General features: G+C 52.5%; 1 protein-coding gene and 1 long non-coding RNA gene across 13 annotated transcripts in view; one reads left to right on the top strand and one right to left on the bottom strand.

Moving 5' to 3' along the window:
- The window catches only part of PAX8 (paired box 8), a 57,581-nt gene that overhangs the window by 16,809 nt on the left and 12,861 nt on the right, over nucleotides 1-27,911 (bottom strand). Inside the window, exons 3-10 of one of the 11 annotated variants that reach the window (XM_032352719.1) lie at nucleotides 20,349-20,414; nucleotides 9,446-9,611; nucleotides 7,303-7,503; nucleotides 5,876-5,964; nucleotides 5,478-5,603; nucleotides 5,027-5,214; nucleotides 829-952; nucleotides 156-362 (exon numbers count right to left, since the gene is read on the bottom strand). In XM_032352719.1, the coding sequence (XP_032208610.1) occupies nucleotides 156-362; nucleotides 829-952; nucleotides 5,027-5,214; nucleotides 5,478-5,603; nucleotides 5,876-5,964; nucleotides 7,303-7,503; nucleotides 9,446-9,611; nucleotides 20,349-20,414 (1,167 nt within the window). Of the gene's footprint in view, nucleotides 1-155; nucleotides 363-828; nucleotides 953-5,026; nucleotides 5,215-5,477; nucleotides 5,604-5,875; nucleotides 5,965-7,302; nucleotides 7,504-9,445; nucleotides 9,639-20,348; nucleotides 20,415-27,911 lie in introns of all 11 variants that reach the window. The other 10 variants (XM_032352726.1, XM_032352721.1, XM_032352720.1 and 7 more) reach the window with 10 other exon arrangements.
- Nucleotides 320-27,267, top strand: LOC116595892. Of its 2 annotated transcripts, none has more exons than XR_004287901.1 (3): nucleotides 320-841; nucleotides 17,908-17,969; nucleotides 27,119-27,267. It is a non-coding gene; the product is annotated as an uncharacterized LOC116595892 (long non-coding RNA). The 2 variants fall into 2 exon arrangements; XR_004287902.1 differs by having other exon boundaries at nucleotides 17,908-17,989.

Below are 27,911 nucleotides of genomic sequence, written 5' to 3'. Positions count from 1 at the left end.
AAAGTTGTGGGAAGATTTAGGGAATAGAGTGATGGCGGACAGAACTGAAGGCCAGAGAGGGGGCTGGACCCCAGAGCAGGGGACTGGTGGCCGGCCCTGAGATCCCCCCCGGCTCCCACCCCCCGCGAGAGCTGCCCGGGACCTCCCTGTCGTACCTGAGAGGAGGGCCTGGCCCGTGAACTGCCCGTACACGGAGGCAGCATGGGGAAAGGCATTGAAGGGCGGGACCGAGGCACCGGCTGGGACCCCGGAGCCGACTTGCTGCAGATCCAAAAAGGCGGAGCTAGATAAAGAGGAAGGGGTGGAGCTAGAACTGGACACCTCGGGGGTTTCCTGCTTTATGGCGAAGGGTGAATGAGGATCTGCCGGAGGGAGGGAGACAACAAGGAGAGAGGGGTGTGAGATGATGGGGTGGGCACATGCACAAACCCAGCCATGAGATGTGGGGTTGGGGGAGAGCGGGCGGGGCGCTGGGGCAGGCGGCTCCTCTCTGAGTCTGGGGGTGATGGGAGGGGCTGCGCGTGTTCCTCGGGGGGAGTGGGGGCTGGGGAGACAGAAGCTCTGCCTCCGTGCTGTGCCTCTGAGGTGCGGAAGGACTGTGTGTGCCCCCCTCCCCTCCCCCACTGCAGTGGGGGAGCGCGGAGGAGGCGGTGGGCCACCGGGAGGCCGGACCCTCTGTACCCACCCGGAGGCCCAGCCGGCACAGCCCACCTCTCCTCAGCAGGCCCAGGGCCCTAGCCACCTCCGCCTCAGGGCCGTCCACGCTCTGCCTTCCAGCCCCTCTGCGCAGCTGGGCCCACGTGGCCCAAGACATTCCAGGCATCGTACCTGCCACCACCGGGTAGGTCTGGTGAGTCGAGAGGTTGCGCCCCAAGGGTGTGTTGGAAGGGGTCAGGGTGGCCTTGCCGTCGTCCAGGGCGGCGCTGTTGAGCAAGGGCAGCGGGTAGAGGCCCTGGGGAACAAAGAGAAGTCAGCGTGTGGGGGTCCCCTGGCCTCAGTCCTCACTAGGGGACCCTGAGACCTGATCTGCGCAGAAAGGCTCCTTTCCTTTCTTCCTTCTTTGCACTCCAGCTGGACTCCACTTAGCCTGTTAATGGGTTCTCCCACTGTTCTCGCAACCCCACTGTTCTCCCAATCCCCGGCTCCCAGCTTCTGCTAGTGCAGCCCCGGGATTCAAAGCCACCTGGTGGCTCCACGGCTTGGCTGACCCCACAGGGTCTGGACCCTCAGAGAACGGGCTGTAGGGCAGGAGCCGTCTCTCTGTGGGGGGTTTCAGAGTGCTTCACCCATTCATTGGTTTAAGCCTCTCCAGATGGGAAACACAGCCGCGGAGGCCACAAAACCTCGTAGGTTCCCCTATGGGGCAGAGGCAGGATGGAAACCTAGAGGTCTGGCTCTCCCGTCCATGCTCCCCAACCTTGCGCTCAACTGGATGACGTCATAACCACAGCCGTTTGCCAAGAGCGCACATTAGAGCTTTGCCCACATTAACCTGTCCGCTGACCCCCACAGCCCTGTGACATGGGCAGGCAATACTGTGTCTGTTTTATAGGTGGAGAGCCTGAAGCCCAGAGGCAAGTCCCCAGGCAAGAGGACTTGGCAAGAGGCTAGGCTGCCGCAGGTGCTCTTCCTTCAGGGAAACAGCAGATATAACACCCCCACCCCCAACAGGTGGCTGTCTTCTTCCTCTCCTCTATATCCAAGTCAATTTAATTTGCTGCTTCTGCTGGAAGGTGATCCTTGGGGTTAATTTTGCTTAAACAAAATAAAACAAACAAAATCCTCTTTATTAAGTACCTGTGGGGTTTTCTTTCTCCCTTGTTCAGTTATAGGCTAGTGTGCACTACCCCTCACTGTCACTCCCTCCCTCGAGGGGGACAGGATAGCACACACAAGCACACACCTGTCCTCTCCGTGTGGGTCACACACGTCACAAACACACTCTGTGTGCAATGGTAAAAGCAACGAACGCTCCGTGGTTACATAATGGGTTCACTTCTAACGATTTCTATGGAGCTGGGTTCTCCAAAGGGCCACGGCATTTTCAGGTTGCCTGCCAGGCACTTCTGGAAGCTGCAGGCATTTCTAGAGGCCACAAGGGCACCATTGTCATATGGCTGTGATTACTGACTGAATGGTTCTCTAGTTCCATGGTTTTCTGAGGCGGGCCTGCTTTGAGGTAGGGGGAAGCTGCTTAGAGTCAGGCTTAATGAAATCGAGCAAAATACCTAATTTCTAGAGAGTGTAAGAAAAGTTTAAAATGCCTTATGGTTGTGTTGATTTGATAACAAATACAAACTCAAAATCCCTAGCTTTCCCAAATCCAGACAGTTCAGTGGGGAAATAAAATGTCCCCCAGTTCCCCCCAAAGTCCCCAGTCATCCCAGTGATGGCCGGATTTCTTCCTGGGATTGAACTTGAATCCGGGTGCACAGGGACATAATGCTCTAGCACATGGGCCAGCTTGAGGCCTGTGTCTGCCATGATCAGCCACTCATCCCTTTAACAGGGAAAATTGAATCTGCGTCACCAGGCGGATGTAAGGACTATATGAGATTTTTTTATACATACATACATTAAATGCTTAGCACAGAATGCCCAGGACATTGCTCTAAAAGGTATTATTATTTCTGAATTCTGTGCAGAGTCATAAGCTGCAAAGTTCTCGGTGGCTGTCATAATATTCACATTTGGCTGATGTGTTCTTGTTGCACTCGTGAAAGAGAGGACAAAGAACTGTTCCTCACTGTGACTCCTGGCTGTGCCTAGTGGTGAAACAGCAACCAGAACCAGGAGTGAGGCCACGTGGTGTTTCCGCTGAATGCTTTCCTCCTTGGCGATCTGATAGGGAAGATGGCTGTGCCTTCCCCCCCAATCCTGAGGTCGAGTGTGAGGACCTATGCTTCTCACTCTCAGCTCCCCAGGCCAGAGGGCCTTCCTGGGGCCAGGTGAGAGTGCGCAGTGTCCTTGGATGACAAAGTCCGAGTCACCAAGGGCAGGAGAGGCAGGGGCTCAGACACAGGGAGCCCTCGGCACAGGCTGGGCGCTCCCTGCCCCTTACCACCCAACCGGGTGAATGAATGAGCGAGCAGATTGACTGAGGGAGGAATGAATCGTGGATGGACACTGCCGAGCTTCCACTTTCTTATCTATAGGACAAGAGGTTGGAGCAGTTCCATGGTTTTCAAACTCTCTTTCTCTAGCCTTCGAGTGAGAACTGATGTGGAAGCATTGTATCTAAAACAGGGAACCGGCAGGCCAGTCAGAAGGAAACCAAGGCCGGCAGACCTGAGCTCCACAACCGATCACTCCCCCAGGCTCTGTCTACCCCCCCAGCCCTGGGTATCGCCACACAAATGGAAAGACTGGGCTCCGTGGTCCCCAAGGTCCCTGTGGCTCCACGACTCTCTAAGACCCTGACTCCCTACGTGTATGGGCCAGCTTGATGCTGGTCTTGGTCTCCCTGTCATCATCAGGCGGGGCCCTCTGGGGGCTCAGCCATAGAGCCAGGAGGTGGCTTTGGGACCCAGCGGATGCCCAGTGTCTAGGCAGCAGGATTTCTGCAGGAAAGCTGGTGCTTGCACACAGAGCGGGCTCCCTGTGAGGGAGCCCAGAGCTGCAGCTCCTCGTCCCTTGGGGAGCCGTGTGCTGACTCTCAGATGAGCACTCGGGCCCTCTCCCCAGGTCTGCTGACGGCCAACTTTCTCTGCACCCCCTCGTGGTGGCCACAGCCCAGGCTGATAAAAATCGCTGACGCAGATTGCCTAGCCAGCTGCGATGCTGGCGTGGGCCCAGCAGCCCAGACGGTCACTGGCCGTGGTTCAGCCCCTTATTGGCCTCGTCCGCATTGTCCTGCTCAGACTTTCAAGGCGTAAGGCTTGCCTCACTGCCGGATCAAATGACAGCATGAGCAAAGTGGGGTGAGCAGACCCACCCTAAGGGAATTCCTCAGCTGGCTGACCTGGGGAGGGGACATGGGGGTGGGGACGGGAGCCGCTGCTACTGTGGACAGATACACATGAACGGAGGGGCCGGAGGTCCTAGAAGTTCTGTCAGAGCTCTGGAGTCTCTGCTGGCCTCAGCGGGGAGACCAGGGACGTCTCTGTTAGCTTTTCCCAGAAGTGGACCCACTGTAAACCATTTTACCTGTCCTGAGCACTAGACATCAAAACTCCCCTGCCACCTGCAATTTATTGTTCTGGATTTCTCAGCTCACTCACTAATACCGGTTTACTGAGTATCTCTTTTAAGAGGGGCACCACGTTGGTGCTGGAGATTAAAATTAAAAAAAAAAAAAAAAAGCTTCCAGATGCTGCCCTGCCTTAGGAAACCCACTGTCTACACCTCTGCCCCCTGGGCAATTAGAGTAGGCCGTGAGAAGTTACTGGGGTGGCGTGCTGGTTGGACAGAAGCACGGACCAGGGAGACATGGAGCATGGCTGTGGGGCAGGGCTCGAATCGTGGGTAAGGGGTGCTTGAGCTGACTCGTGATGACGGCCAAGCAGTACTTTTCCAGGCAGGAAGGTGGAAGGCAAGGCGCTCCGTGGGGCGGGCGTGCTGTGTGCCAGGGCAGAGAGGTGTGAACAGGAAGGACCTGCTCGGGAGCGTGAGGAAAGCAGATCTTATGGTGTGCAGGTGTGAGTGGCCGGGGGTACGCTGGCGGTGCTCGTCAAGGTCATGGTGTAGGGCTTTGAGCTGCCGCTTCAGAGCTGTAGGACCTGACCCTGCGCTCTGGGAAAGCCGCAGAGGACAGAGGGAAGGCGAGGCCAGGGTGTGTCGCTCTTTGGGAAAGGGCAGAGCTCGGAGGCTAAGAGTGAGGGAAGGCGAGGGGGCTGGGGGCAGAAGGAGGAAGGTACCAGCATCTGGTAAAATAAAGGCTGACTTGGCAAGGCGCCACAGGAAGCACGCACCCTGGGCCCACTGGTGCAACTTCTGGTTGATCGGGTGGCAAGCAGCAAGCAGCCTAGGAGTCTTCCCGAGACCGTGCTATTGGGCGGCCCCTGCCTGCCACTGCACCACCACTCACCTGGCTGCTCACCTGCTCGCCTTTGGTGTGGCTGGGGGAGGCATAGGCCTCCGGGTAGTGCTGCCGCTCGAAGGGGCACTCGAGCGGCTCCAGGTGGTGCTGGCTGAAGGCGTCCGTGCGCAGGTGCTTGCGGGGCCCGCTGCTGCTGCTCTGGGAGTCGATGCTCAGCCGGCAGCTGTCCTGGTCACCTGGCGTCCCCAGGCAGGGAGAAAGCATTCAGGGGACCCACCTACCCATGCCCCAGGCGGGACTGGAGGGGCAGACTCTGGGCTGCAGAGGGACGGGGAGGACCCGGCTCCAGGCCGGGGGACTGTGGCCAGCTTAGGGGCAGGCCATGTGCTGTAGGTGGGAGTCACCTGCCTCTGCAAAGTCCGGAGCTGCCACTCCCCTTGGAGCCTGAGCATACCACCCTCCTGCACCCCAAGCTGCCCTCTGGTTCCCTGACACTCACTGTCGTCCATTTTCCTCTTGCTGTCGCTGCCCGGCTGAGCGATCCCCAGGAGCCCGTTGATGGAGTAGGTGGAGCCCAGAGAGTCTGACTGGGGTGACTCTGGGGGGGTTACAGCTGAGCTGGGGACTGCAGTGGGATGAGAGGGAGAGGGTTAGCACATGGAGGGGGGACACCCCTCAGAGTCCCTTGTGGGAGGGGTTCTTGGAATGAAGGCTGCCTGAAATGTTGCCGCCCCTAAGTGTGTCAGCGCATCTTTCCCGGGACCCAGCGAAGCTTTGTCCTTGCAGAAGGGCTCAGTCCACACCAGTAGGTTTGTCTGTGTGGGCGTGTGTGTGACTATGTGTTTGCACATGGGTGTGTGTGTGCAAGGTTGAGCGTGCCAGCACATCAGCACTCACTCAGCGTATGTCCTGGGCTCAGGGACTTGGTGGCCACGCAGCTGTCCATGGGGAGGTTGAACGGTTGCTGCACTTTGGTCCGGATGATTCTGTAAGGAAGACCACAAAGGCCATTAGAGAGAAGAGGAGGAAACAGGACTCACGAGGCCTGGGATCCCGTGCCTTTCTGAGTTTTCTTGGGTATCTTAGAGGTGCCTCAAGGACAGCCTGTCTAAAACCAACCCCCTGACCTCACTCTTCACACCTGGTCCTTCCCAGTGTTCCTGTTTCATGATCAGTTCCACTGGGAACTCAAGATAGAAAGATCGGTGGGGCCTCACCTCTGCCTCCCTCCCTCCTCTATCAAAGCCATCATGAAGTTCTTGGGTTTGACCTTCTAAACCTCTCCAGCTTTGACTCCTCTCTGCATGTCACAGTCAGCAACTTCATTCAGGCCACTCAGGGATCCCTCACTGGCCCATCCCTACCTGCTCTGGACTTTTTCTGATCTGTTCTCCCTATTGTACCCGGAGTGGACATTTTGAAATGCAACTCAGCCTCCTGCTGACAGTCTGTCCCGTTTCTTACAGATCACAGGCAAGAATATGTGACATGGCCACCAGCCTCTAAAAGGCAGTCTTTGCTGATATTTCCACCTCAGCCTACCTTGTGCTCCCCTTCTGTCTGCTGGCTTCCTTTCAGCTTCTTGTCTAAGATCTGTGAGCCACAGGGCCTTTGCGTGTGTTGTTTCAGAGCATCTTTGGCTTCCCTTTTTACTTAGTTAACTCTTACTCATTGTTTCTTTCTCGGGGACATCTTTTTTTTCCTTCCTAAACCAAGCACCCCATGCTAGCACACGTACCTCATGTTCCTCTCCCTAGGAGGACTGAGAGCTGCATTTTTACAATTGTGTGTGGCGGCACTCAGTACTTGATAGCATCTGTCTTCTCACTAGACTATAAGCTCCACAAGGACAAGGATTGTGTGTTCCTGGGGCCTAGCACATAATGAGTGAATTATGTATATGGGAATGAATGAGTAAGTAAAAGATTGATTGAGGCTATGAGTGAATAATTGAATGACCAAACAATTGAGTGAATGCTTGAATGAGGGCCAGGTTAGGGGTCGTGTGGCCCAGGAAAGGGTCACTTCAGGATTCTTTTATCGAATGGAAGAGGATATAGCGTATGAAGAAGGAAACTGGCAAAGTACAACTAGGGGTGGGGTGGGGTGGGGTGGGGACAGGAGTGTCGCAGAGCAGTGGGGAGGTGTGAATCCTGCTCTGTAGCACCTAGGGTGCTTCCTGCTTAGCTTTTCAGCAGGAGGGCCCTTCCTAGGCTCTCTTCCACCCAAGCCAGTCCTCCTTTGGGTCTCTATCATGGTTTCCCCAAAGCCCAGGTGCCCTGACTCTTCCCCTCCCCCCAACCCGGCGGCTGTGTCCCTCTCACCTATTGATGGAGCTGACACTGGGCACAGTGTCATTGTCACAGACACCCTCCGCCAGGAGCCGGTCTCGGATCTCCCAGGCAAACATGGTGGGGTTCTGCCGCTTGTAGTCTCCAATCTTCTCCACCACCTTGGGGGTGGCCACCTTGGGCTTGGAGCCCCCTATCACTCCAGGCCGGATGCTGCCAGTCTCGTAGTACCTACTCCAATAGAGAACCCCAAAGAATTACCAATAAGCAGGTGGTGTCTCCGGGCTGGGACTTAGCCAGAGACTCTTGTTCTTCCCCAAGGCTTCTGGGGGTAAGATGTACCCCCAGGGCTGGGCTCAGATACTTAATGTTCCTGGCACTGTTTCCTTTGCATGAGTAGGTTTATGCTGCTGCCAAACCAGAGCCCCCAGCTCAAGACTTCGCCCTGGACACCTGGCTTCTCCCTTTTTCCCTCCTGCCAGTATCCTGCATCTGAGTTCCCACAAGAGCCTCCTATGGCATACAAACAATCTCCCTTTAAGAAAGGAAGTTTTGCTGCGTATGTCTGTGTGTCCATAAAAGTTCACAGTAGTGGGTTTCTCTATGCAGCTTTCCGGGGTTAAAGCTTGACTCACCATTCTTGGCCATCCTGGCTTTATGCCTCCCCAGGAGGCCAGCTTGGATTGTTGGGCCCTCGGCTCTGTCTTACCTTTGCTCCCCTACCTTTTCCCCCCGCCGCCCCCACCACCACCCTGCTTGGCCACTGGCTTTCTACCAGATTACATAGTTCAGGTGGAAGCTGTTCTTCCCGGACTCTGGAATGCCGGCCTGGCCTGGATCCCCAACCACGTCCAGCCCCTCAAGCCAAGCCTGCTCTCTCAGGCTGCCCACTTTTCCTCTCCTTTGAACCCCCAGACAGCTGCTTTGGTAGATTCATGACTTAGGTCAGGATAACTTTCCCCTCTTTGTGGTGGAAACTCTCTGGTCTCTTCTGTCAGAGAATAAAGCTTGGTTCTTTAAAACTCTGCTTGTCCACCATAGCCATTCCAGACTCATCTCTTGAGGACACTGCACTCCATCCTAGGAGCCCCTCTCCTGACCCGAGGCAGAGGGGGTGGGACAGTGCCCTTGTCCTTGGCAACTTCAGTCAGGAAGCCAGAGTTCTCCACAGTTCAGCTACAGTCAGGTCCCTTTGGCTCTTTAAACCAAGACTGTTGCTGAATCCACCTATGAGCTGGGTGAGGGAGACAAGTACACTGAGCTGCTGCAAAGCCTCAAGTCCCCCAGGGAAGGGGCATTTTGGGAGTGGCTCTCCAGGCTATGCTCTGTCAGCCCAGAAGCAAGGCTTTGCTGCTCCTGGTCCCTCCTGAAACTTTGGGCCGGTGGTCCTCAACTCTGGGTATTGAAAACTGGAATCCCTTGAAGGAGCCTTAACACTATACAAACCCTTGGGCCTGTTCTCCTAAAGTTCTGCTTTAATAACGAGTGTGGGCTGGGGCCTAGACACACATACCTATTTTTTAACTAGGTTTCCCCAGGTGACTCCCTCGTGCAGCCCTGGTGATGAACCACTGCTCTGGCATGAGTGTTCTTAACTGGTCCCTGGTCATCCCCTAAAAATCACAACACCCAGGTCTGGCTCCTGGAGAAGATGCTGTGATTTATATGTCGGTGTGGACCAGGCTTAGGGCTGTGCAGCTCATCGAGGAACCCTGGTGCTCCTTTGCAGGTGCTCTGGGACTTAAGAGTTTAAGAAGCACACTCAAATATCCCTCATGCAGGGAGTGAGACCGTGGGAGCCACCTCTCCTCCTGTGTGTCCCCTCCCTGACTGCTCCATTTCCCTTGGTCTCAGCCAGGGGGGAGGTGGGGTGCTTTGGGGAAGCATCTCCAGCTTTAGGAGTGGGGAGGCCCCTAAAAATGAGAGATGGGGCAAAGGAGCAAAGGGGGAGGGAGAAATGAAAGGAAGGAGAAATGGACAAAGAAAGAAGCAAGGACAGGAAAATTACAGAAGAGCAGTGGGTGGGGAGGCACCACCGGCAGGGAAGCTGGACGTGGGAGCTGACCTAGTGCGCGCAGAGGAAGGGGCGTGGTCGCAAGGTGGGCCTCCCAAGGCAAACCCTGCGCGGAAGGTGGCTCGTGGTGAATTTCGTGCTTATGGTGAATTTCGTGCTTACCTGCCGAGGATTTTGCTGACACAGCCATGGCTGACTCGGAGCTGGCGGGAGATGTCACAGGGCCGCACGCCCTGGTGGGCCAGGTCCACGATGCGTTGACGCACCACTTCCGGCAGGGGTCGGCCGTTCACAAAGGCTCCTCCCAGCTGGTTCAGCCCTCCGTGGCCTAAGAAGACAGTAGTCCCAGGAACAGCTGTCAAGGCCAGGCAGGGCAGGGCGGTGGGAATTAGCCCTTGCGTGTGGGTGCTGTGCGCACGTGCAAACTCCCACCATCACGCCCTCCAGTGCTCCTGCTGACGTCTCCTCTCTCCCGTTACAGGGGGAGGCTAGTTCCCGTTGGGAAGGGTGGTGTATGATGCAGGAGGGACACACGTCATCTGGGGACCTATTGGACCTACTCAGTCTCCTCTCAGACCCTCAGCCCTTCACTCTGAATAACACCCCTCCCCCTTCTTCCCTCTTTCTGACAAGTATCTAAAGATTGGAGATGCGGGGTCTTCCTACTCTGATGCTGAGCTGTGTGATGCTGGAGAACGTCCCCTCTCCTCTCTGGCTCCCCTTTCTTTATCTGTAAAATGAGGGCATAGACTAAATCAGTGGTCTTTACGTTTGTCTTTGTCTTTTTTCTTTTTAACACAGAGCCAGATTTTATCAGCACAAGTGCATCAAGAAACAGGAATGAACAAAAGCAGAGATTCTCTGGTTGAGCTGGGGCAGAGCGGCCCAGGCCTCATCTGTGGGCTCCCGGACCTAGTGATCCTATGGCTTCTTCTCCCTCTAATGGGCCAGAGAGCTGCAAGGCTGGACAGAGATCTCCACAGCACGTGTTCGTGGGGACTCCAGGGTCATGACATGCCGGGCTGCAGGCCATGATGCAGAATGTGGATGTGAGTGCGTGTTTCCTTAGCTGTCTTGCTAACTTGCCCTCGACCCCAGCCTGTGTGTCATTCTGAGCCCATCTACCTAGTCAAGCACATATGTATTGAGCGCCTACCATGTTCTGGGCACTGTACCAGGCCCTGCAGGTGCCTAGGTGAGTAAAGCAGATGCGATCTCTGCTCTTTTTTCATGGCGTTTACTAAAGTGAGGGCCTAGACCAACAAACAGCCAATCACCAGACCACGTGACCACTGTTGAGACCAGGACCAGGCAGGGAGTTATGGGAACTACTGGAGGGAACCAAGCCCTGGCTTAGGGGACTTGAGAAGGGTTCCTGGAGAAGTCTACACTATAACTGAAGGTAAAGAGGTATTCGTCAAGGGAAGGAGAGAGGGAGAAAACTGTTCCAGGCAGTGCGAACAGCATGTGCAAAGGCTTAGAGTCAAGAAGGTGCTTGTCTGTTAGATTTACCAAACTTCTCAACTCTTGAAAATGCCAAGACCCACACTGGGCTCATTCTGGGGCTGAGATCGCCCTTTTGCTGATGAAGACTGGGGCTTGGAGAGTGTGAGTGACCTGCTTTCCATGACTTACGTAATTCAGCGTATATGAGGAGCGTCCAGGCTCTACCCAAGGATTAAGGCTCCCCTCAGTTCTTGGGTTGAGCCCTGTCCTATGGCCAGAACCAACCCTGGCAGCTTGGCATTGGTCCTGCAGTCTGTGCTGAAGGTGCCATGATCTGGGCATAAAGGATATCATTTCACGCCAGGGGATGACTTGGTGATCTGGCTGGGATGGTAGAGCTCCAGGGGTAGGAGTCAGGGAGAGCAGGCAGGCGAAGAGGAAGAGCCCACCCCAAGCCTTCTGTGTGAGCCCGTTAAGGACTATTTATGGAGAAGGGTGGGAAGTGCCTCCACTGGGCACACAGTACCCATTACCACCCACTGACTTAGCACATTCAGAACTGCCTTGCAATGTCTCCTCGGGGGTCCAAGCTGGCTTCAGAAGAACAGTCAATTTCTCTTAAATGAAAAAAGAAAGAGGCTATAAGTCTCTGGCCTGGGTGCTAAGTCAGGAGGAACAGGCCTGCTGGCCAAATACCCAGCAGGAGGGACACAGCGATCCATTTCCCTGGTAGAGGCAATTGGGTGAGCTTGGACACAATTTTCCACTGTACCCATACTAGGCAGCTTGTCCCAAAGAGTGCTTTTCCACCAGGGCTGGGAGGACATCCCAGATGGCCCACTTTTGAACCCCTTTCACTGACTTCTGATGGCCCCAGGCCGTCCTTGGGCAATGGCTTAGTGCTTTGACCCACACTCCATTCCTGTGGTCTTTTGGCTCGTTGGGTGCAGACACAGAACACAAGGGGGCGCCAGACAGCCACCCAAACGCACACAAGACTTTGAGACAGTCTAGCTTTGTCCCCATTTTCCGGAACTTAGGCTTCTACCTCATCCACCAAGGCTCAGGTGTTTGTCCTAGGACTGCTCTGTCTGGAAGCAAGGTTTCCTACACGTGGAGTTCTTCACCAGTAGAAAGGTAACAGGTTTAAAAAACCAAGTGCCATTTTTAAGGCACAATACCCAATACCTAAATTGGGTATTGTGCCTTAAAAAAAAACAACACAAACCCCCCCCCCCAAAAAACCAAACCAAACAAAAAACCCCTGTCTGTCTTTCTATTGAAGGAGCTATGTGGACTATTGTCCTAAATCTTCCTGAAGGACTTATCAGGATCCTTAGATCCTCAGGAGCCCTCCTTGAAAGCTTATTTATTAGATCATCTAACATCAGAGTGAAGAGGAAGTTGTTCTCATACTTCTGGTCCTTAAATTATAAATTCTCAAGTGCTTTCTCTTATTTTACTGACTTTTGAATGACTTTGTGTTGCTGTACAAAGAGCACTGGGCCAGATTCCTACACAGACTCTGCCTGTTTTAATTTTATCGTTTGAGAAAGTAGCTTTCTTTTTTCCCAGCTTTACTGTTCTCATCCATTGAATGGGACTTCGTGCTGTGTCTTCTGTTGACCTATAACAACAGTTATTAGAAGACGGGGAAACGAGGATGTAGGAGTGTTTGGTTTGCTGAAAATCTTGATTTTGTGCAAAATTTTTCTAATTTTTAATATTTACATGGTTGAATGTTATGACCCCAAGCTCGGCCTTAGGGCTGGAACAGCGGTTCTCAAATTTGAGCATGCATCAGAATCACTTGGGGGGCTCGTTAAATCACAGGTTGATGAACCCGATGCCCTGAGTGTCTGAATTAGCAGTTCTGGGATGGAACCAAGTATTTGTTTCTAAGAAGTTCCCAGATACTGCTTGTCTGGGGCCACACGTTGCAAACCACTGGTTTAGGCTGGGCGATGGCTTGTAAAGAAAATCAAGAGAGGAACTAAATACTTGTACAGCTACCACCTTGTCCCCACCAGCTTCAAAGAATAATAATTCATACTGTTAGTATATCATAGTTTTCACTTCTTCATGTACGAGGTGCCTACCATGAAGGTGGAAACTATCTTGAAAAGGTCAAGAAATTGGCCCTCAAGAAACTTCAAATCTTTGGGAGACGCAATCACATATATTGGGAATCACTGTGTTAAGGGAGAAGTTTCTGGAAGAGGTTAAGTTCAGGTACTAGGGGAGGCCATAAGTGGTCAGTTGGAGGTTGCTGGGAGGGATGACTAGGAGATAACCAGGTAAAGAGGTTTCCACAGGAAAATAAATCCCTGCAGGGGATTTAATAAATCCCTGAGGTCTTGGTGCTCTCAAGACATTGGAAGACCTTTACTGTGGTGTAGGACGGGCGGAGTCTGGAAAGAGCCTGCTGGCAGAAGATGGAGATGGCCACTATGGTTTGAGGTTTTGAGCTGAGTCTTTGTAATGGAAGGACTTTTGTCTTTCCTGTGTCCGGTGTGGGGGAGTGGGCTCCTTTGGGTGAGTCACCACCAACTGCCCAGAGGTGGGTGCAGACTTCCTTCCTGCCCTGGGAAGGGCTGGGCCACCCACTGTGCTGACCACCTTTCCATGACGCTGTGGACGGGGTGGGCTTTGAGGCCGGAAGCCAGGAATGAGTGGGAGCCCCTGGTTGGGCTGGGGGGAAGGTGTGAACCAGAAAAAGGTTTGAATCTTCCTAAGCAAGGGCCCTTTGCGTGGTCTAGAGCATCGTGGGTGGGGAGGGGTGCGTAAGGAAGAGGAAGACAAGCCTGTCCAGCTGGACACCAGCAGGTTCTAAGTGTGAAGGCCCTCAGACAAAGGGTTGCCAACCTTCCCGGGACCAGAGAGGACTGTTCTATAGTGAGGGGTCTGGATGCCTGCAAAGCCTGATGTCCAGCAAGGTATACTTTGGAGAAATGACCATTTAGGGAAGCATTAGGGCTTTCTTTGGTCATTTCTTTACCCCTTATAGAGCTCTGAGGAGCAGGAACGGTGGAAGGAAAAGAGAGAGGCTCATCATGCAAAACTCCTGTTACAGGCACCAATCCCACATCCTTAAGGCCCACACAGAACTTTCCTGGGCCCCCATAGTCCTCTATACAAGTCGTCATCATGGCATCGATTACAGTGATCAGTCTCTTTGTTTCTTCTCCTCAAGTGCAGAGGCCCTATCTTTGCCCACCCAGCACCTGCCACAAAAGTCTAATGCTTCCGTGTGCACATGCAACAGAAAAATGCTTTTCCCATGTGAGGGGGGGGTGGGAGGCCATTGTAATGGTTACTGCGCAGACTCCCTGCCGTGGGATCCCTAAATGGCGGACTCTACAACCGTCCCCTTTCTTTCTGTCCGGTTCCTCACGCCTCTGCCCAGTTCCAGAGTGACACTGATTCAATGGGTTGTTTTTGGAAAATTTCCCCTTAACTACCTGGGAGTTTTTGCTTTAGTTCCAAAGGGAGTCAAGGGGGCAGGCGGTGGCTGCTTTGGGATGTCCTTTAGACCCCTAGGTGCCTGCTCGCCTTCCACAAGGGAATGGCTTGCTGATGCAGAGCAGGCTGTTCCCCAGCTCCCTCCCTTGCAGGCCCGTGGTATCCCACGGCAACTTTCCAGCGGCTCTCGTTGGCTCTGCGCCTTTCTGGAATAAAGGCCAGGGCCTGTGCCTCATTCCGCTCCTAGAGAAGATGTTCCAGGACCACGGAAAACCTCGTTCCAACCTCTCGGTCCATCTTCCATTGCAAGGGCGCACCGTGGATGGTGCAGGCATCCGGCATCCATGCGTCTTGCTCTAACACAAAAGACGCGGGCGTGGAGAAGCAGGTTTCCGCATCGGGCTTCAGCCTGCTGCATGGCCTTGGCATCTGTGCCTTGCACTTTGCCCCCCACCCCACCTCCACCCCCCAGGCTAACTAACTGGAGTGGCAGAGTCAGGGGCTGGCTAAAGCTGTGGGTTATACTTCATTTCACGTTAACCCCTCACCCTTCTACCTGTTCTGGAACGCTACTCCATACGTGATCCTATTTCTTTTATGTTGTTTATGTCTCCCCTTCTACACCGTCTTTCCCCTGGACCTACAAGGAAATTCATCTATGCTGCTTCCTCACCCCCACCCCCTCCCCCCAATATTCTCCTCCTAACCATAAACTTTTTTCTTAGTATTGTTTTTGAACAGACATCTCTCAAGAAGTAGTCCTACTTGCTGTTCCTATTTCTTTCCTTTCCCTCCTGGCTGCTCTGCTGCTTACCCTGCAGTGGGCCTCAGGCTGAGTGGGTACTCAGACACTCGGTACTGGATGGAAGGGTGTGGTGCTGGTACTAAGTTCTCCTCCTTGAGGGTGGTTCTGTGATGTGCTGTCTCCTGGCTCCTCAGACCTTCAGACCTGCTATTGTTTCTCCCTACTGGGATTCTCCTTTCCCTTTGTTCTATTATAGGGGTATTTTTAAAAAAAGATTTTTATTTATTTATTTATTTGACAGACAGAGATCACAAGTAGGCAGAGAGGCAGGCAGAGAGAGAGAGAGAGAGAGAGAGAGGAGGAGGAGGAAGCAGGCTCCCTGTGGAGCAGAGAGCCTGACTCGGGGCTTGATTCCAGGAACCCGGGACCACGACCTGAGCTGAAGGCAGAGGCTTTAACCCACTGAGTCACCCAGGCCCCTCTATATGTGTGTATTTTTCAGGCTTCTCTCAAACCCCAGGGCTCTGCCCACTCTAGACGGTCATCCTTGGTGATCACCCCCGCTCCCGCCATTTTACCTACTACCGATGCCCTGGTGGTCCTACGGGCTTCCCCGGGACCTCCAGAGCATTCCCCCTTCTTCTATGTTCAGTTTCCTATTGGAAATCTCCTGTTGGGTCACAAAGAGGCTTCTCACTAGTGTCATCTTGGTTGGGAGCAAAGGACCTGCCGTGCAAGCAGAGGACCTACCCTTTGGCATCACCTCGTGCCCCCTTCACCACTCCGCCCTGCACCCTTGTGGGCCTTCTGCGTGACCCCAGAGCCAGCAACACATCCTTCTCCCTTGGGGCTTTTGCATGTGCTGTTCCCTCTGCCTGAACTGTTGTTTTCCCCTCTTTATTTTTTCCCCCATTACACAGAATTTTTTTAAATTAACATATAATGTATTATTTGTTTCAGGGGTACAGGTCTGTGCTTCATCAGTCTCACACAACTCACAGCACTCACAGTAGCACATACCCTCCCCAGTGGCTATCCCTCAGCCACCCCATTCCTCCCCAGCCTCTCTACTCCCGCAACCCTCAGTTTGTTTCCTGAGATTAAGGGTCTCTTATGGTTTGTCTCCCTCTCCGGTTTTGTCCCGTTCCATTTTTCCTTTCTTCTCACCATGATCTTCTGCCTTCTTTCTTAATTCCACATATGAGCATGATCGTATGATAATTTTCTTTCTCTGATTGACTTATTTCATTGTCTTCCCCTCTTATCTCATTAACTCGGACTTGTCCCTTACAGTTTAGTGCAAAGCCACTTGGGCCAGGTGGCTTTGCTATCTCCTACAGAGAAGGTTAGGGCCTGTGTTTAGATGTTCTCCACCAACTATCAAGGAGTAGCTTACCTTTCCTTTCCTGCCTGGTATTCACTCAAATTTAAATTTTACACTCATTGGCATGATTATACACCCGAGTAGCTCACCAGGTTGAAAGCTCCATGAAGGGGACAGGACCATGTCTGTTTTGTTTGTTATTAAATTGGATTAGGTATTCAATTAATATATGCCCCATGAATTAACTGAGCACCTTTAGCTTCTTCCATTCTCCCCAGATGGAGGACTCACCAAACTATGGTATTTTTGCCCCCTAAATGTTTACCTAACCGGTACCTTCCTAGCCATCCCTGCATTCACGCATCTGTGTATTTATGGGTCAATTCGGTGTACATGTGCTGAGTACCCACCACATGCCAAGCACTTTACTGGAACTGATCACAGAGAACGGACGCCTGATCTCAGGGAGCCTCCAGTCTAGAAATGGGTAGATATTTACAAAGTGAACACACAAATAATGTGTGAGTCCTGCTTGGATGGTGCTAAGGACACAGAAGGGTACAGTACTAAAGCATAATGGGGGGAAGGTGAGAGATAGAATTAGTTCCTAAGTGATGTATAATCTGGGACAAAGGTGTGTAGGAATTAACGAGTCACGTGGACTCACCCGTGCCTGCATTCAGCGTGCACAAGTGATTTTTTCCTGCAGAGCCACACATCTAAAACCCAAGTCCAGCCGTGTCCCTACTGAAAGAGACTGCTGGGGCACAGCCTCATCTCCTACCTGGTAAGGTCACTACCTGGTGGTAGTGTCTGCCACTACACGTATTAGAGAACATGTCTGTACTAAACCTGGAGGACAGGGTCCCCATGAGCTGAGCCAGGCTTACCTCTCCAGCCTCCATCCCTACCTGTCCGAGCCTTATTTCCGATGACTGAGCAAATCAGAATTGTTTGTTGGTCTTTCACAGCATCTGAATTCTTGCCTGTAGCCTTGTTTCTGCTGCCCTCCATGCCCGCAGTGACCTTTCTTAACCAGCTCTGGGAAAATTCGTACTCGTACCTTGAGTCACTTCAGGAAGCTATCTCCTACAGGAAGTCTTCCCTGCCCTTCCTTCCTGCTGTTTCTGGTCCTTTCTTTGAAACATGCCAGGGCACGGTGTCTGCCACTACATGTATTAGAGAACATGTCTGTTTATACTGGCTATGTCCCATGGCATCGACTATGGGCCCCTTGAGGGATGATGGGGCTTTTTTTTTTTTTAATTCTCTTAAAAACCTTGATATCTAGTATAATGCTTGGTGCATAGTAGGTATCCAATAAGTGTTGGGTAATTATTAGAAGAAAGGAAGAAAGGAGAGAAGGAAGAGAGGGACAGAGAGACAGGGGGAGGAGAGAAAGTAAACAGGCCTAAAACAAGCCTAGCGAAGCCCACACATTCTTTGCCCTATGCAGAATTGTGTCTTCCAAAGTCACATTCTCTTAGACATGAGCTTTTTTAAAAAAAGGGTCCAGGAAAAGAGAAGTTTGCCCTCCTCCAGGAGCCATGGGATGAAGGCGGAGGCCTTCCTTTACACCCAGGCTTTGTCATCAGCATGAGATGTGTGAGTGCTTGTCATGAACTTACGGCCTGTTTGGTTCTACAGGAGCTCTCTGTGGAAACAGAGCTACTGTGCCATGTCACCCGCGTGAGGCAACTGTCACCAAGGTGGGTCTGCAGATTCTGAGGTGAGAAGCCTTTTCCTTCTAACCCTGGCCTGAGAGGGCCTTATGGAGAAAGACGAGGGGTGACCTACACAAGTTGACCCCCCTCCCCGGGGTTTATGGCTCTTTGGGGGAGACTTCAGTGTGCATCAAGGGAAAGAGTCACAAGAGACAGCTTGAATTAGGGATGATCACGGTGTAGTGTCAAAAACTGCCCTTCCAGGGACTTGGACGTCCCAGGGTCAGGGGCTCCCTTGAGGAGAAGTTTCTGACTTGGGGCTGTGGGGCAGGGCTGCCCTTTTATGTCTAACAGGATCCAGCTGGTCAAAATGAAACTGGTTTCCCAGGTCTCGCTGCCAAGAAGCTCAGCATTGTGCTCTGTGTTCAAGGCCCGAGGGCACAACCAAGCCAGTCCTGGAGTCCTGTTTCCTCAGACCTCCTCTGACATTAAGTAGCATGTCTGTCGGAGTCCAGTCAGAAACAAGAAGCCTGTTCCTAGGCACTTTAGCAGGAGGCTTTGGTGTAGAAACTTGTTTCTCTGGGTGCTGGAGGGCTGTAAGAGCACAAAGGAGCCCTGAGGTACCTTGAGGTATCCTGAGCAGGGTACCCTGAGGTACCCTGAGGTATCCTGAGGTGGACACTGCGGGAAGAAGCCACTGGTCCCAGCAGGGAGCAAAAGGAAGAGGCCTATTCCTGCCTGTTCATTGTCTTGCTCTTGTAAGGTTCTGGAATGCCCTGGAGTCCCTATCTAGGTGGTTCTTCGTTGATTCCTGGCCTTGTTCTTCTTGGTTTTCCCTCCTGGTCTGTTGGACTCCGTTTCCTATTGTGGGGCCTCCCTGCACTTTAATGCAGCCTGAGGGTCTCCAAGTTGAGGCCATGAGGTCAGGCTCAGCTTCCAGCCTCTCTTACCTGGAGTTCTGGCAAATCTGAGGGTCCCTGGAGGCCCCTGGAACAATAGGATAAGAAGTTCAGCTCCCTTGGAAGCTCTGCCTTCCTCTTTGCTCCTCAGCAGGGAGAGAGGGCTGGGAGAGGCAGAGGGCGACCAAGGGTGGATAAAGAGATTTCCTCTGGATTAGTCTCTAGCTGGGAAAGAACCACATTTGGCGGGTCATTTGCCAATGTTGGACTTAAAAAGAAGAGGAAAGAGGGGAAGGAGGCAAGGAGCAAAGGCTATTTTCAGGATTCAGCCTCCTTCCCCTATGAGTCAATGCTTAGGGATACCATCGAAAGCCAGCATGGCAGGAGGTACTGGCTCCTGAGCCAGGCAGAACACTCTAAAAGCATCCTTTCGTTAATCCTCCTGACAGCCCACTGAGGTAGGTACCCTGTTGTCCCCATTTTACAGATGAGGAGCTGAGGAGCAGAGGCCATATGTAACTTGCCCAAGGCCACATCATTACAAAGGGGCAGAAGTGAGAGGTGGGCTTAGGGCCTTCAAGATACTGCTTGGGCCCATGTCCTCACCAGGCACGGCTCCTGGCAGCAGGATAGTTGGCCCCTTCTCTTGGAGCAACTCTGCCTTTCTGTCACCTACCAAACCCACTTTGGGGTCCTCCCCAGGTTTTCCTTTTCTTGAGGCCTAATCTTGTCTTTTCGATGGTTTTCTTCAGAGGACTCGCTGAATTCGGTTCTCTTATACCTCCTTCCCCTGCATACTGGTTCATTCTCCTGCATTCTGTTCCCCTCTGTCGCTCCCAACCCTGCTTTGTGCCCAGTCTGTCTCCAATCCGGGTTTCATTCCTCTGCCCTCCCGTCCCTTGTCCCTGCCCTTTCCGATTGCCTCCCTCGTCTCTATTTCCAGCCTTCACTCGGGGCTCCTGCGTCTCCCTGTTCTCAGTCCTCCCAGCCCCTTCCCCGCCCCAGTCTCTGGGTCCTGTCCAAGATGGCAGAGCCCGCCCATCTGGCCCACCTCTTGCCTACCCTTCACCCCCAGCATTCTCTCCTCCCTGCCTCCCCTGCGCCTTTGGCCGCCCCCCCCTCTCCACACCATCTTTATTGCCTGCATGACTGCTCAGGTTCTTTATCCCATCTTCCCCTCAAAGGCATTCGCAGCTCGGCTGTTATTCTTGTATTAGCATTGAACCCATTAAAGCTAATTTGTTTGCCCTAATCTCCATTTATTTTTCCCTAGTTGATATTAGATTTCCCTTTCTATTGCTCCAGCATGATTTTCTCTTTGTCTTCCTAATGGTCTACCCCCCTCTCTCTTCCTCTATTAATCTGGTTGGCTTCCCTGTGTGTTTCAAGGCCTTTCTCCGCCTCCCCCAGCCCTTAGATTAACCCTGTCACCTCCCTCCCAGGAAGGGCCCCAGTGCGTGGATTTCCAGGGACGGAGCTGCTGTAAATGGCAAAAAACCTCCAAGCTTCCCGGGAAAAGTCCTACCGGATGTGAGGTGCGGCCTTGTCCTGAAGCCAGTCTGGACACCTGGAGAGACCAGGGGCTGGTGAGCTGGAGGCGAGGGGGAGAACGTGGGCTCCTCTGAGTCCTGGAGGGCCAGCAAGCGCAAGGGTTCCATGGCTAGGTTCCCCTCTGGGGCTGTCTCAGAGATTTCTGGAGGCCTCTACAAGCTTCCTCAGGTCTATAAACGGTATCGGTAAGCCAAACAGTTGGATGGGCCACCCTCTCCCTGTGGTTAAGCTTGGGCACCGTTTTCCTTTCTTCCTTCATTCTCCAACTCGAGACACACTGCCTCTTCTCCCTGAAGGAGTGCAGCCTTGGAATGGCTAGTCTGTACCCACACTCTGGCCTTCGTGTTCCCCCAAATAGAAGCCCCCCTGGGCCAGCTCTCAGAGACATTTACTATCCCCTCTCTGATTGCTCCGTCCCTACCCCTCCACCTGAGGCTCATTATTAAGGCCTTTCTCAGGGTCCATGCTTTGCCTGCCCCCTAGCTGCCTAGCTGCTGGAAGGCAGGGGTAGCTTCCCACCTGACCACATAAGCTTGCCTTGCAGGGAGACAGCCGTGCTCCTGCCCTGACTGCGTGCTGGGATCGCCTGGGGCCTTTGGAACTTTCTACCTCCAGTCAGTTCGACCAGAGTTTCTTGGCAAGGTGTCCCTGAATATTTATTTTTTAACAGTTCCTCTGCGATTGCCCAGAGTTTATATCCACTCAGTAGATGGTCAATAGATATTTATTGAAAGCATTAATTAATTGATTAAAAATAAACTTCTGGTCAGAGGCTTTGGTGGATGTTTCCAGGGCTGGTTGGAGGGTTCCCAGAGGTCATTCTTCTCGGCTCCTTCCCACTGAGCTCAGAGACCTCTAGACTCCCGACACCACATGCCATGGGGGACGTGAGGAGGATGATGCAGCAGAAAAGGCTTGAGCCTCTATCTCTCAGAGGAGAGAGGTGTGCAAGGTAGCGGCAAGGCTAGCAGCCCCTGGACACATACTTAGAATCCCAGAAGCCCCACAAATCACTGTGCTACACCTTCCAGCACCCTCCCTGGGGTCAGAGGCCTTGTGGATATTAATGCTGTTTTTTAAAATATGGGTCTATATTAAAGCAATTTTCAGTTCGTTAGATTTCAATTCCATGAGTACCCCCTCTATGTCTAATAACATTCCAGGCTGGGTGTGTGTGGGGAGATGGTTTCTGAGCAGAAGACACAGTTCTTGCCCTTGAGAAACTCACAAGTTAATAATCCCTGACACATTATAGAACCTTAAAATTTTAAAAATCCATTCTCATGCGCTGTCTCCTTCAGTTCTTTCGATGAGCCTGTGGAATGCTTATGGTGGTGGTGGGGTGGGGTGTGTGTGTGTGTGTGTGTGTGTGTGTGTGTGTGTGTTGGGGAATGAGGGTGAGTCATCAGAATTTGCGTCCTGATGTCGTATGTTATGGAACATTCTGCCAGGTTCTATAGCTGAAAGTTATAATGTTATAAATGTGGGTTTTGTGGATGTTGATTTAAAAGTCACCCAGCGATGGGGAGGGGAGAGAGTGGGGGGGTAGCTGGAAGGGCCCCTGGAGGGGAAGGGAGAACAGGGAGGCGGAGAGGGAAGGAAGCAGCAGTCTGCCCTCCCTGAGAGGCCACAGGCACTAGGGCATCCTGAAGAGACGTGAAATCATGTGACAAAGAGCAGAGGGAAATCTGGCCTCACCTAGAAGGCTGAACTCAATGACCTCTGCTCCGAGATTCTCTCTAACTGGGATTCTGTGCTTCTGGCTCTTAACTGAGATAAGACGTGATTGACTAGCTCAGCACGGAGGTGGCTGGAAAGGCTGAGCTTTGGCCTGAACTTGAAGGTGAGCTTTGGCCTGAACTTAGGTTTTGTGTCTGTGTGTATGTATGTGTGGGGTGGGGGGCAGAACCCTCGGGGCTGGGGTGGGAGGGGGAAGAAAGGAGGTCTGGCCTTCCTGAGCTGCCAAACAGGTAGGAACAAATGAAGAGGAACTGCTTTTTTGAGCCTGACGCACCGAGCCAAATCTGTGACAAAATGGCATGTCTGTGGTTTCCACACCTGACGATGGCTGGTTCCCCAGAACCCGGCACGGCACCGTAGCTGAGTGGATTACACACCCTAGAAGCCGCACTCGCTGCTGCATAAGGAACCAGCGAGGCACAGATGGGGATAGACTCAGCCCGCAGGTTATGGTTTCAGGGGTAGGAACGGGGGTGCTGAGACCCGGGTTCCACCCACTCTCTGACCTTGCCTGTTTGTGCCTCAGCATCCTCATCTGGTCTGAAAGGACCAATGATCTTTACTGTCCTCCCAGTCCAATCACTGCAACTCCAGGACTGCCCTCAGGCCCTTGGGTGCAGAGAGAGCTCTGTGGGGGGACCTTGGACAAATTTTCCACACAGGAGACCTACCAGGGGGTGGCCCTGAGGCCACTTGTAGGAATGAAGGAAAGTAGCCCCCTGAGCCACCCTGTGACCTGCATGATGGCAGAGTGAGACACTGTGGCTAAGTGAGTATGGAGGGGGCCATGTGCTGTATCCTGATCAGCGACAGAGTGGTGTGCCCTTCTAGACTGTCCTTGGCTAGGAAGGGGGAGGCGACCTGTCTAGTGTCACCAACGCACTTCATGACCTCACCAAGGCTCACATTTTCTCACATAATTTTCTCACATTTTCTGACCTAATCCTTGTTCATTCCACATTCCAGGCGACCCTTTGGGACCTGATGGCTAGCGCCATCTTAGTGGACACTGGAGGAAGAAAATTGTAGGGATTGGGCAGAATGTGTTCTGAACCAAGGCACACCCTAAAGAGATTTCTGCTCCTCTTACTAGCTTGTTTGCTTATCATTCTTATTTACTTACATCATGAACCCAGACAGGAGGCTCTGTTCTGTGGGTTCCGGGTTTGGGAAGCAGATTTCTTTCCTCTGTGGGAACACTGGGGTGGGCAAACAAGAAAGGCTCTACAGAACCCAGATTGGCTTCTCCTCCTCTTCTGTCAGTCCTAATAGAGGTTTCTACACGTGGTGCCATTTGGACCTAAAGCAGCTAAAGGTCCATTCAGAGCTGGGTGGGGACTGACCGAGACTAACCACCCACAACACTCAGATTGTTATGCATCGAATCGTGTCCCCTCAAAACTCGGACGTTGAGTCCCAACCCACGGGACCTCAGAATGTGACCTTATTTGGAAATAAGGTCTTTGTAAATGATCAAGATGCGGTCATTAGGGTGGGCCCTAATCCAACGTGACTGCGTCCTTCAGAAATGGGAAATGTGGACACCGAGGGATGACGTAGGGAGAACGTGATGCAAAGATTGGAGTTATGTTGCTATAAGCCAAGGAACATCAAAGATGGCCAGCAAACCACCAGAAGTTGGAGGAGGGGCATGGGAAACAGATTTCCTCTCAGAGCCCTCAGAAAGAACCAATCCTGCCAACACCTTGATCTCAGACTTCCAGCCTCCAGAGCTGTGAGACAGTAACTTTCTGTTATTTCAGCCTCCTGTATCCCTGCCCAGTTTGTGGTGCTTTGGTAGGGCAGCGCCAGCAATTTAATGCACAGATCCATAGGGTTCTAGCTCTGAACTGGATCCAGAAGACTTGGTAGGCCCCTGGGGGCTACTCTTCTGGGATATTCAGCTGTCCCTCCAAGTACTTTCCAGTCTAAGGCAGGCTCAGTCAAGCAGAGAGTGCTTTCTAACATCTGGCCCTCTCTACGTGCACCTGCTCTCTTGACATCGCTGTCATTCCCATCTTGGTCTCCATTCCTGATCCTTCTATCACGTGGCAAATTCTTCTTTAATGCAAGGATGTCAACACACACAGCAGTATAGCAAAGCCTTGTGTAGGTGCCAGTCCCTCTTGCCTGGCCAGGCGGGGTTCCCCCCAAGTTAACCAGGAGTTCCGGGCTTCTCCTCCTTTCAAGAACTTTCTAGATTTTTGCCTAAAGGTTGGTTATGGACTCACTTAACATTTGCAGAGCCCTTTTAAAGTGCTGGCAAGTAAGTGATTCTAACATTTAAATAAATTCAACAAATATCAATAGGACCTTGATTGCACCAGGGACGGGTTTTCATAATTCTATGAGAGGTGGGGCTGGCATGTCGAGCCCATTTTCTAGATGAAGACACTGACTAGGAAGGTTAACTGACTTGTGCACAACCAGTTAAGAGAAGACCTGAGACTGCATGAGAGTCAGATCCACTCTCTCCCACAGCCAGAGGGGAAATCTCTGAGAGGCAGGGGTTCCATACAGAAAGAAGGACTGTCTCCCCAGCAAGTGTGGCATGCGAGTCTCCACGTGTGAGAGACCCCTGACGGGGCCTTGATTGGCAGACCCTAGATCTGGAGTTCTCAAATGCTAATCCACAGCAGAATCACTGGGCTCTTGTGATGGGGACAGGCTCCAGGGCCTTACATCTGTTCGCAGAGCCCTGGAAGCTTCTGAAGCTGGAATAAAGCCTACATTTGAGAAACACTTGTATAAAGCAAATTTCAAAGTGGTGATTTCATTTAGCAAATATTTATTAAGCATCTAGCCTATATCTACAATGTGCCAGATGAGTTTGGGGAATTCAGTTCTTGGAAGCACTGGTCCTCACAGATAGCCCTGAATCTGGCCACCCACCCTGCCCAGCCGATGCCCAGCATCCATGAGGAAGGACACTGTTGGGTCAGTCTTGCCCAGCCTGCCAGTGTTTGCTAATTCCAGTGGTCTCTACTACCCAAACTCAACACCCCACATCTGGGCTTAGGCCAGCAAGGTGGTTTAGGACTGAGGAGGGGTCCCTGAGACCCAGAGGTCTCAGGCCTCCTCAGTGGCCACATCAGGTTTCCCAGAAAAGCAACAATTCCTGGTCTCCTCAGTCCCATAGCACCCCCTTATTATAAAGAAAATCAGACAGTGATTACAGCAATATCGTGTGAAAGGACCAAGTGGGCTCCACGTGGGGAAGACCTCACTCGAAAAGCTCAAATGGACAAGTTAGGTCAACTAGCAAAACAATAAAACATGCTATTGGAGATTTATGTCAAAAATCCCATCACAGGCCTTTGTGGAGCCCTCATCTGGTATAGGATTCTGTGTTCCAGTGCTGGGGAGGTAGAGAGAACGAAGAGTTCTCACTCTTGCCTAGCTCAGCAGGAATCAGACGGGGAATCAGACAGGGATGGTTGCAAAAGCTGAGGGAAGTGGAACATGGGCAGAACTCTGTCAAAAGAGTGGGAGTAGGGATGGGTCCCGGCCACTGCCATTGCACGGGCAAAGGTACAGAGGTGGGACTGTACACAGTGTGTTTTGGAAACAGAGACCAGTTGGCTGGAACACGGGTTTGCATATGGAAGTGGTGGGAAACAGCGTCAGGGAGGTGGGATAGAATGTTCTCAAACTGTACACCAGCGGTTTGCCCACAAATGCCTGTTAATGATTGGACTAAAAGGAAGTGCAAACGGGACTCTGAGATGATTTTGGAAAATCACCAGGCTAAGATTCTCTGGGACAGGGCTGGGAAAGGAGAGAAATCAGAACATTTGAATAACGTGAGTCATCTAGCCATCCCGGACTACTGCCAAGCTGTTCCCCTTAATAAAAATACCACAAAGCTCAAAGAGGATAAAATAGGTATGTGGCTCTAGCTAGAGAGCTAAAGGGAAGTGAAGATCAACAAGGGAAGTGCGAAGTCAAACCAGGGAAGGATGGAAGTTTTCATGCACAGTGAGTAAACACTCCCAAACGCGTACATTGAGTGCACTTGACCCAGCCTTCCTGATGGCAGGGTTGGTATTGATGCCTTCGTCTGGCCTCTCTGGTCAAAGACCCCTGTCGTTTGTGGGAGTCCCAACCTGATGTTCCATTGCTGCACCCTTTGCCTGGAGCCGACTCTGGTCCCTGGAGCTGACACAGTCCTAGGACCCCACATTTCTGCTCCCACTGGTCCCTCCTCCAGACCCTGCTAGAATCCTGCCCCCTCCCTCAGGGTAGGGTCCCACCCCTGCCCCTCCCATCATAGCCCCGCCTCCCTCCCTCTCCCACTAGCTCTGCATTTTAGGTCTGTCTGAAAGGAACCTTTCCATTCTCTCTTCGCTTGTGGCTAAAAGTCCAACTTGTTTCCATTCTCTCTAGAATGTCAGCGTGTCTCCTGAGTTCTGCAGTCCGAGTCTAGCTCCACACCTGCCATGCTGAGAGGTTCTGTAGATGTTTACTTATTAAACTGAATGTTAGAGTACGAATGTCCTTTGAAACAATTTGGAGTTAGAGCTCAAGGCTTGTGTGGCCCCGGGGAGAGAGTGAGAGTGTGTCCTAGGACCCTGGAGTAACTAAGCATGGGTGACGGTGAGGTGTAGTCAGGCATGTGGAGAGTCAGGAGGAGAGCAGAGGGACCCCAGATGCTTCTTGAGGAGCTGGAGTAAAACCTCAGGAAATCTGGGCACAGGGACCCAGAAGGGTACCCACTTAGGAGAGAAACAGGTCAGAAAGAGAGGAGACAGGTCCGTCTCAGGGCTGTAGAGGGTTGGGAACAGAAGCACCACTGGGTTAGCGGACCCAGTGGTCTGTGCACCTGAGGAGAAAAAGAAATGATATTTCTGTGGCTGGTGTCATGGGCCAGATGCTGGTGTCTTGGTATATGGGGGCGGGGGGGCTTTGGGAGGTAATTAGGGTTAGATGAGGTCATGAGGGTGAGCCCTCATGATGGGGACAGTGCTTATCATTTGAGCTTATAATAATGCTTATTCTTATAAGGCGCCTGCATCAAGGAAAGGCCACGTGAGGACACAACATGAAGGCCCCGCCTACAAGCCAGGAAGGGCACCCTCACCAGACTTGACCATGCTGGTACTCTGATCTCAGACTCTGCCTCCAGGACAGTGAGGAATAAATGTCTGTGGTTTAAGCCACCTGGCGTGTGCCACTGTGTGGTTTTTTTTTTTTTTTTTAAGATTTTATTTGAGAGAGAGAGAGCGTGAGCCCGTGTGGGGTGGCGAAAGGGGAGGGGGACAAGCAGACTCTGCACTGAGTGCAGAGCCCACTGCAGGGCTCCCACAACCCTGAGATCAAGACCAGCGCCAAAGTCAAGAGTCAGAGGCTTAATGAATGGAGTCCCCAGGCACCCTTGGCATTATGTTTTAACAGCCTGAGCTGAATAAGGGGTGGGGGGAGGGGGCTGGGACAGAGAGTGTGTGGGGGGGGTGCAGGATCTTTGGAGGAAAGCTCCAGGAGAGGTGTCTTGGCCCTAAGTCTGCTCCAGAGCAAGACAGGGGAGCAACCTGCACAAGTTGTGTGGGTGAGTGTCCTTACTTGGCCATGATCCCTGATTCCCTTACATGACTGACCCACGCATGCTAGGTACCACTTGCCTGGAAAGCAGGGGGCTTTTTGAGAAGGGAAAGGTGAGAGAGGCGGGGACTTGGGGACGGGGCTCCTTCCTGGACGGTGGTAAATGCAAATTCTCCATGGTACCTTCTGATGCAGGCCTGCGCAGCTCATCATTTCACAGAATGGGGGTGCTATGCTGGCCAGGCAGACATCAGGCAGC

This window comes from Mustela erminea, chromosome 7 (assembly GCF_009829155.1).
Source record: "Mustela erminea isolate mMusErm1 chromosome 7, mMusErm1.Pri, whole genome shotgun sequence".
NCBI lineage: Eukaryota > Metazoa > Chordata > Mammalia > Carnivora > Mustelidae > Mustela > Mustela erminea.
The sequence above is the reverse complement of the archived record's forward strand: the minus strand, read 5'-3'. Positions and strand labels throughout refer to the sequence as shown.